The 10,041-nt window shown below is 39.6% G+C and overlaps 2 protein-coding genes across 4 annotated transcripts in view; one reads left to right on the forward strand and one right to left on the reverse strand.

Annotated features, from left to right (window-relative positions):
- LOC137630560 (exportin-T-like) overlaps positions 1-1,285 on the reverse strand; it is a 146,371-nt gene extending 145,086 nt beyond the window's left edge. The window contains exons 1-2 of one of the 3 annotated variants that reach the window (XM_068362094.1): positions 991-1,285; positions 290-340 (exon numbers count right to left, since the gene is read on the reverse strand). The gene's annotated coding sequence lies outside the window, so the exon portion shown is untranslated. The remainder of the gene's footprint in view (positions 1-289; positions 341-990) is intronic. The other 2 variants (XM_068362095.1, XM_068362093.1) reach the window with 2 other exon arrangements.
- A 4,032-nt stretch (positions 1,286-5,317) lies between these two features.
- LOC137630294 (uncharacterized) overlaps positions 5,318-10,041 on the forward strand; it is a 14,178-nt gene continuing 9,454 nt past the window's right edge. Inside the window, exon 1 of the mRNA XM_068361739.1 lies at positions 5,318-6,382. Coding sequence (XP_068217840.1) covers positions 5,318-6,382 — 1,065 coding nt within the window. The remainder of the gene's footprint in view (positions 6,383-10,041) is intronic.

The raw sequence follows: 10,041 nt of genomic DNA on the forward strand, positions 1-10,041 counted from the left end.
AAAATTAACTAAGCTTTTATTTGCCATGTTTTATATGGAAAACACCTTTTCTTTTTTTAGAATAGCTTTCTCCGTCCGTAACTATAATAAAATGTAGTTCGGCATTAATTATTAATTATGCAAACTTAAAATTTGATGGCCTCGGTTATTATTACCCAACGATCAATGGTTATGAGATAAAGGAAATTACTAGTTATGATTATTGAAATATGCTAAACGGAATAGGTTTGGGAAAATTGTGAAAATGTAAATTAAAACCTAAAAGATTTACCCACAAAGATTGACCCACATGTTAATTATTACCCAGGTCTGTCCCAACAAACTGCAAAAGCTCCACAGACTGAAAGTGAAAGGTGAAAGTATATTACATCTACGATTAAATTTTAACATTTAAGGCATAAGGTAAAGTTTTCGGTATTATTGAAGTTTATTACAGGGTGATGTAACCTAGGGAAAAAACTACTTTTTTCTATAGAAATATCTCTGTTCTCTTAGTTTCCAGTAGCCTTACCCATATAGCCTGCCATGAATAGCATAAACTAGGTCAAAATCCATGACTGACTGACTGTTAATAATAAAGAGCTGTTAACTTCATGAATAATTTAACAAAAACTAACTTTGGAGCCTTTGTATACCAGCGGCCAGTTCCTCACGCATTGATTTAAAATGGACATCAACTAACCTAAACTTCCCCCCATAACCTAACCTACAATCTGCGTCCTTATCTACTATACCTAACGGGTGGGGTGGTCTGACGCCCCCTGCGACCCCCCTTATTCTAAGTTAGACATAACACTACATACAGGTGGCCGCTATCATACATACAACCCCTAACTTAATGCCCTGATCAGGCAACCCATTTGACAGCGTAGTAGTGAGTTGGGGAAGGGCTACCCTAAGCAAGCAGGCCCTTGCATGGCCTACACTAGAAAGTTGAACCTGTCAGTTCGTCTACAATTTCAACAGAAATTTATTTTCAACTTAACCTACCTATTACCGTGTGCTTTATGGTGCAGCAATCATAATTAATCGTGTTCGATCAAAGTTCTGGTGTTTCCTACTTAGTCAGAAGTTATGGACGAAGTTCGTGATATTCGCCTGAAGTCAATCACACCAGAACTTCCCCAAGTTCCAAGTCAGGTTGTTTGTTTTTCTTCTTCTTCTTAAAATAGTATTGACATTCGATTTCCGTAACGGTAAACTGTAATATATTTCGATCAATATACATTAGCCATTTTGCAACGAGATGAGAGCCTATGAGTATTTTCGAAATATAGTTTATTGTCCTGCCCTACCTTTTGCTTTTCTTGTTTATTTCCTATCCTCCTTCAGGAGATTCATCTCAGGTGGGCCTTGGACTCTGATTCAGTAGCAGATAAAAGATCTTCATCATTAATTTTTGCTAAGAGTTGGAATGCTTTTTAAACAAAGCCATAACACTTCTCAAGAGGATGAATCTTTATATTGTATACTGGCCATGGCATGAAAGGTTTAAAGGGCACTCATGAAAGGCAGAGGCAAGGGACAGTGACATCGCCCTATCAAGTAAAACAATACCCTAGAGATTGACCATATATACATACGATCAGTGCCTAAGCCTCCTATCCATACGAGCTAGGACCAAGGAGGGACAGACAATGACTGCTGATGTCTCACCAGAAAGACCTATAGGTTACCCCAACCTTTAGCTCACGAGGATGGGGAGGTTGCAGCGACCATAGAAACTATCAAAGCTACAGGAAAATTATGGCTGCAATTACAGATGACGGGGCATTTTTTTTTTTAATGCTTCAAGAAATTCGGGATCACATGTCCAAACCCTAATGAAGATGATGACCAGCAAGAGGAAGGGCAAATGTTGACAGATGTTAATGATGGAGACGAACTGACATTTTTGTCATTCCCAGAAACTTGAAAAACCAATATTCAACTAGTCATAGTTTGTGTTTAATTGCAACTACAGATGCTGCCAGTGGTTTGAAGAGTCCAGGGTTATCTAAGTTAAACCATATAATAATGGCAAAGTGCTCATCTCTTTAGAATGCAGCAGGAAAACCCTAGTTTGGAAATGGTAAATATAATTATCAGTAAACAACTCAGGTATCCATGTAAAACAAGGTGGAATTATTTATTATTATTATTATTATTACTTGCTAAGCTACAATCCTAGTTGGAAAAGCAGGATGCTATAAACTCAGGAGCCCCAACAGGCAAATAGCCCAGTGAGGAAAGGAAACAAGGAAAACTAACATATTTCAAGAACAGTATGATTCTATTCTTCAAAGACAACATCTTGGAACGAAGATAAATACATCAATGTAATAGTTAAAGCTTCGTGTGTTCAAAGAAAATTAGCTTCTTGAGTTCTTAGAAGAATGTGAAGTTGTCATGAAACCTGTCAAAAATTGACATTTATTCCCGTTGAATAAAAGTATTCTTAGTTTTAAGAGTGTTCATTTTCTAATGTATTTCTCAGTTTCTATGAATATATGTTTAAATGTGATTATTTTCCTCCACAGAAGTAGTTTTATCATATTAACTATATCAATGAGTTTGTATGAATTAGTATAATAATATTTAAATTAATAAGCTAACTTTCTTGCAAATTTTATCCATCTAGATCAGATAAAATGACGTAACATCCCATTGTTGTCAAACTTCTTCCTGTGGAGATTATATATGTTGTTTGATTATTGTAAGGGCACATGCCAGTAATTTAAACTTGCCTTCTGGACGAGACCCCTTTTTTTGTGTATGTTGGGTTACGATTAGAGCACTTGATGTTTATCTTTAATTTGATGTTATGTTACGTAACCCTGTACTTTTTGTAGATCTGACAACTGTGCTATGCAATATACTCCTCCCGAGTTTTCTTCCAGGGTTGAAAGGTGAATCTAGGCCTCTTTGAGCAGTTAACTCCAAAAGGCAAGTAATTAGAAGATATTCTCCTGAATCCAACGACCATCGTCACCTCGTGAACCATCGCACCATTGCAGCAATATTCTTATAAGAATACTCTGTAACCCCTTTTGATATTTATTTAATTTTTATCAAGTAACGTAAATTTTGTTCATTTGTGTTAATGTTAATGTTCGCTCTTTAACGTAACTCTGATGATTTTTGTTTGTGTACTTTAAATATTAAATATATGTCAAACTTTTTAATTGAGTCTTTGTGAACCCGTGTGGCATCACCCCCAAAAGAATTGGTGCAGGAAATATAGTTTAAATCAAAGGTAAACGGCAGATGTCTCTTAGGTAAGTGTGTTTCTCAGTTATGTAACTTGGCCTCGTGCGAAATTTGTGCACGAGGGTTTACAGGTAAAAAAGTTAATACATGTGGTTGTAAATAACCCAGTATTTCACCACAAAACCAATTGTTATTGCTTCAGACAAGTTACAGGAGAAAGGAAATTGTTATTACAATTTGCAAATGTTTGATACTCTTATTTTAGTAGCCAAAGAATTTTAATAGTAATGTCGAATAACTTACAGTTGAGATACTGTAAGCCATTATTGGAAGTAGTACTTTCAGGGTATAAAGCTAGATTTCAGAAGTAGGGCCTACTGTTTTTTGGCACTGTCGTGAGGTGAAGACGTGTCGCTTGTCGCTCCGTGAATTGTAGAATCAATCTTGGAAAGTTAATTGTGCAGAACAGTGGTTACCGTAGTGCGTTTGTGTACTTGTAATCTATGATGGCTGCCAGTGTAAACAAATTACCTGCGCTGCCTGTAGCTTGGGTGATGACATGACACTCCATCCAGTGTGGTGAGTGTAAGGAATGGATTCACTACTACTGTTCAAAATTGCCCTTATACAACCTAATGTGTCTCCTGAAAACCACCAGGAAATATACTTGTGAGAAGTGTTATGTGTCCAAGTATCTAGATGAAGATTGGGAAAGGTAGCACAGGAAGCACAAAAGGCAATAGATGAGCAGGTAAACGCCAGGGGGACTTTATTACAATCAAACCTGCAAGAGAACCATGAGGGTACAGCTGATGCCATGTGCTCCCAGACCCCACCACCCCGGCAACCTGGAGCCATGACCCTGGGTGACACCCCAGAGAACCTGGACCTCAGTCTAACTCAACGGTCACAGGAGCAGCCTGGCCCCACACATTCTAGGGACACCAATACACCTGTAAGTACTGCAGTAGCCAACCTAGAAAATGTACAATCCCACCCACCCACCATGACTGAACCCCGTCCATCTACCACAGCCCCCCACGTGTATGTAGATACTACAGACGAGGATACTGCAAATATGGTGCAAGTGGGAAGGGCTGCAGCTATGGCCACCCTAAACCATGCCCAAAATATGTGAGTCATGGTTTTAGAGATGAGAGGGGATACACCCTAGGTAGGAACTGCCCCAGCTATTATCCTGTGCTCTGTAGAAATTCAGTGCAGAAAAGAGAATGTTTTAAGGAGGAGTGCAAGCTTACCCATATAAAGGGAACAAAAAGGCAGCAAGCAAGGATCCAGAGCCCTGCCGAAAATGAACCACCCTCCAGGTCAGCAAGCACATCGACACCTCCTCCACCACAAGAGCACCACAAAAGCAATTTTTTTAGATGTGTTCATGGAGATGAAAGCACACATGGCAAACATGAACAAAGTTGTAGAAGCTCAGGGACTTGTATTGCAGAACTTCATGAGGCAAACACCCCAGCAAAATCAACTACCACAAGTACTCCCAGCAGTAGTGTCGCCCATGACCCCAACCTGGGCTTGGCCCAGAGTCGGGGCACTATATTAGAAAAATTCCTAGTGGGCAATATTCGGGGTCTATACCTCAAGGCAGCTCAAAGCAAGATATCATTCATAAGAGAGCTGGCCTGGGAAGAGGACTTTATGTTTATTGCCCTCACTGAAACCCACCAATCTGAAGGAATAAAGGAGCCTGAAATACACATCAGAAATTACACCTCCTTCCGGACAAATAGGAAAGGAAGAACACATGGCAGCACAATCATCTACTTGAGGGATAATATTGCTCCAAATTCAATACCCTTCTTATCATACTCAGACGGCCAAATTGAACTGCAAGCCATACAAATCCAGCAACATAATATGGTGATTATAAACTGCTACCGTCCACCTGGCAGCTGTTCTAAAAACTTCAGTAGTGCCATAGAAGCTCTGTCACCTACTGGACTCCCTGCCAGTTCCTACACTTCACGTCATCCTCACTGGAGACTTCAACTTTCCCTTCCTGAAGTGGCCCGAAGGAACCCAAACTGGGAGCACCCTCACTGATAAGTCTCAAGCCAAACTGCTCCTGTCCATTACAAACTCCTCCTTTCTCATTCAGATGGTGTCCATACCAACCAGGGGAAACAATATACTTGACCTGTTTTTCACCAATAACAGTGATGCAATTAACTACATCTCGGCTGAAAAGACCATCTTCTCTGACCATAATCTCCTCAAGATACACACTACTTACAACAAATCACATTCCCCAGAAATGGCTACACCAACAGAGAAGAACCCTTTCTCCAAACTAAACTTCTTCAACAGCCAAGTGAATTGGGATCTCCTAAATGCCCAACTACAGTGCACTGACTGGGAGTCAGAACCCCATGTTGACAACCCTGAGGTAATGCTGAATGACTTTCTAAAAACCATCCTCAGGGCCTGTGAAGGTAATGTGCCAACAGGAAAACTGCCAGCCACCAGAAGAAGCCACATACCAAGGGACAGAAAAGTGCTTATGAGGCGACGGGCGAACTTAAATAGACAAATGCAAACGACAAAGAGTGACACCCGGAAAAACTCACTGCAAGCTAAGATCTCACATATAGAAAATGAACTCAAGGATTCACACGAGAAGCAACGTGACTGGGAAGAAACGCGGGCAGTGTGCAACATCAAGGCCAACCCTAAATTTTTCTTTAAGTACTACAAGAAATTTTCCAAAATGCAAGTCAAGGTTGGACCACTTCAGTCAGGAAATGGGATGATGTCAAACACCCCTGAGGAAACATGTCAGATTCTCTCCCAGCAGTATACCAGAATCTTCTTGCAACCTACAACCGCCAAGATTGTTCTCGAACCTGCTGAGTTCTTTAAGGTGCACACCCAACATCACTTTACTCTCGTGAACATCCCTTTCACCATAACTGATGTACAGGAAGCCATCAGTGAACTAAAAATCAACTCTGCTGCTGGACCAGATGGTGTGCCATCCATCCTTTTACTAAGATGCAAGGAAGCTCTGGCGCTCCCTCTCTACAAAATCTGGCGCTGCTCCCTGGACACTGGCAATATAGCATCAATATTAAAAGAGGCCATCATCTCCCCAATCCATAAAGGGAGAGATAGAAGCCAAGCCAAAAACTACAGGCCAGTGGCCCTCATCTCCCATCTCATCAAAGTATTTGAGAAAATATTAAGAAACTAGATCATTAGCCACCTTGAGGAAAACAGATTGATGAGTAACTCTCTGCATGGCTTTCATAAAGGGAGGTCTTGTCTCTCCAACCTCTTGGCCCACTATGAGTGGCTGCTCCAGGGCCTTACGAAGGCAAAAATGTAGACGTTGTCTACTTAGACTTTGCTAAGGCCTTCGACTGAGTGGACCACGGCATCCTTCTCCACAAGCTAAGGACCATGGGGATAGCAGGGAAGCTGGGTGTGTGGCTGCACAGCTTCCTTACCAACAGGACTCAGGCAGTAGCTGTTGACGGCCACAAGTCACAGCCTGAGAAAGTCATCAGCGGAGTCCCCCAAGGCTCTGTTCTTGGCCCCCTACTCTTCCTGGTCCTAAGCCACAGGATCAGTGCGTCTGAGGATGTTGTCCAGCTATAGGCAAACATCCAGAGGGTCTTCCACTGGGCTGACACAAACAACATGCAATTCAATGAGGATAAATTTGAAATAATGAGACTGGGGCCCAATACTGAACTCATCCACTCTACCGAGTTACTGACAAAAACAGCAGCCAGTCCCACCCAGCAATGCAGTCAAGTGCCTTGGCGTCCTCATGGACAATGAAGCCACCTTCCAGCTGCACATCAAGGACACCGCCACTAGGGCCAGGCGCATGGTTGGCTGGGTTCTGCGTACCTTTCGTTCAAGGGAGCAGGAGGTCATGCTGACACTGTGGAGGACCCTCATACAGCCAATCCTTGACTACTGCAGCCAGCTGTGGTCTCCCCATAAACAGAGGGGCCTGCAAAAGCTGGGACTCTACTCTCAACAGAGAAGAAGAGAGAGATATAGAATAATATACACCTGGAAAATCTTTTAGAGGCGGGTGCCTGACCCTACCCCTGACTTACTGAGGGCACGTGAAAGTGAGCGTTCTGGGCGCTCATGTGCAAGACAAAGCCTCTCCTCCAGGACACCAGAGAGGATAAAAACCCTCCTTGCCTCCAGCCTCACCCACAACGGCCCCAGGCTGTTCAATACACTGCCTAGAAATGTCAGACACCACAGGCTGCTCGGTCGCCAAATTCAAGAAAGCACTTGACACCTTCCTGCAGACGCTACAAGATGAGCCTCCTGTACCAGGCTCAGGGCTGCCGGATTTTCCACACTAGGCAACTCCACGCTCAGCAGTGTCGCTGATTAGTCCCAGTTTCACCTCTCTAAGTATCACTTGATAAAGTTTGTCAGTTACACTATATTGAACGGAGGAGGAATGTGCTATCATACTAAATGAGTTGTCTTTATGTGCTATAATACGCACAATTTTACAATATAACTAATACACACAGGGATAACGAGAAGGACTTTTTGTTTGATTCAAAATTAGGATGGTTATAATTCTGAAATATTCCCACATTATGAACTTGCAGTATTGTCTCTGAATAATGTACATTATATTCAGGTCCATATTAACGTTGCATATATATATATATATATATATATATATATATATATATATATATATATATATATATATATATATATATATATATATATATATATATATATATATATATATATATTCCCTGAAAAAATGTGTTTTTAATTCTGCCATGCACATAGGATTAAATTTTGTCATTATTTCAAATTGTCTGATATATTTCGATTGATATTGTCTTAATACTTGAGTTGACTTTAGAGAAAAGATATAAGGAAAAAACGTATAAACAACAGTAGTCTATTTGATAAGGAAAATTGAAATAAATAAAATATATAAAGATTATGCCGAAGAATAAACATAATAACAAATGTAAATGCGCAGTAAGGATAACTTAAGTATAAAAAATATAATTTATTATGAAGGACTAGTAACAATAAGTTAATAAATGATAGATATTTCCCTTATATATATTAGTATTTGCCCACAGGTTTGTGATGTATTTCAGATTGAATTGGTGAATACGTACAAAGTCTGTTTATCTTTATAAGAAATATAGCCTAAACATTATAAGCATGAGAACAGTTTTTTCTAGAGTATTGGTAATGTATAAAGGTCTATACACAAAAATATAAATTTTAAAAAACTTACAAGAGAAATTTCAGGTGACAATTCCCCCCCCCCCCCACACACACACACATTATTTTTCCTTATAGATATTTCTGACTGCGTTAAACATTTCATCATTAACTTTGAACCGGGCACAGGCACAGCCTCCATATCTCTTGACTTCTTCTGACACAGCTATAAGAGCAATTATTGATGGTAATTGTAAAGAATTCCTAATCTTTGTCTTTATGAGATTGACTTTACTGAACACTCTCTCTCTACATCAGCATTTGATGTTGGTAAAGATAAAATATGTAGAGCAAAATTTGACAATGCTGATAATATTAGATTACCCTCTTCGTCTTTTAAATTGCCCAACCCTTAATAAAATGTTTTCTATATCTGTCTCGTGCTTTAAATCTTCTGGTATTTGTATGAAATCTTAACTCTGCCATTCATCATCTAACTTCTGGTTATTTTCTACACCTACACCTATTCTTGGGACTAATTTGACTAAATCCTGTAGAGATGGCATAGCTATTCTTGATTGATAATCTAATGATTTATTTATTGACAGAAACGAAACCATCTTCCACAAAGGGTTGTCCAGATCAAACCTTTTCCTAATTGCAATACAAACTGAAACTCAATATTTTCTGTATCTGTTTTGAACATCTAGTAACATTTCAGGATTCTTTAAGGATTCTTTCTGAAACAAAGTATGAAGTTCTGCTCCCAGATAAAGTTGGTTAAGTGGAACATAGTTGCTTTCATTGCGTGGATCAATTGTCATTTATGAATGTTTCTGAATAATGTGTGGCTAACAAAAAGTACCCAATATTGATCTATATAATTTTCTTATTCTGTCAAAAAGCAAATGGAATGTGGAGGGAATTCTTTAAAAGAGTAAGTTGAAGTCATTAAATTTTGGTAAAATGTAATCTACAAAGGTAAAATATAAAAAGACAGGAGGATCTCTCATCCTTTCAACTATCTGGTGTACTACTGTCAACCGTTCTCTACCTTCAATTCGACTGAAGTACAAGGTTAAAGGCTGCCACTGCTCTAGAACTCTTCTAACTGCTTCATGTAACGAAAGCCAACGCGTTTGACTGGGATGGAGTATTTTGTGAGGCTTAGTATTGCAAAATTCCAGAGAGAGTTTAAAATCATACTGCCTTTATGAACTATGGGCAAAAAAATGTAAAAATACTGCGAAGCAAATCCTCACAGTGACAGGGTAGAGTTTTGGCAGCCTCTGAAGAACACAAGTGAATAGAATGGCATATACATTTAAAGACAGTAAGTCCAGGCAATAAGTGTTTAAGTTTTCTACATAGGGAAGTATGCTCGCCCATGTTATTAGAAGCACCATCAGCTGCAAACCCTATGAAATTACTAAGGGGGATGTCATACTTTGTTAATTAATGTATTCATCAGTAGGGAATATAAATTTTGTCCAGTAGACCCTTGGGCATTATTGTCTGAGTCATATAAATTAACAAGGTCTAGCATAGCAGTGGTGATTTTCTGCACAGATGAATCATAAAACCTAACAATTACAGCACACGACTTAATTGTGCTCACATCCGTTGACTCATCCATGATGACAGGAA

This window comes from Palaemon carinicauda, chromosome 38 (assembly GCF_036898095.1).
Source record: "Palaemon carinicauda isolate YSFRI2023 chromosome 38, ASM3689809v2, whole genome shotgun sequence".
NCBI lineage: Eukaryota > Metazoa > Arthropoda > Malacostraca > Decapoda > Palaemonidae > Palaemon > Palaemon carinicauda.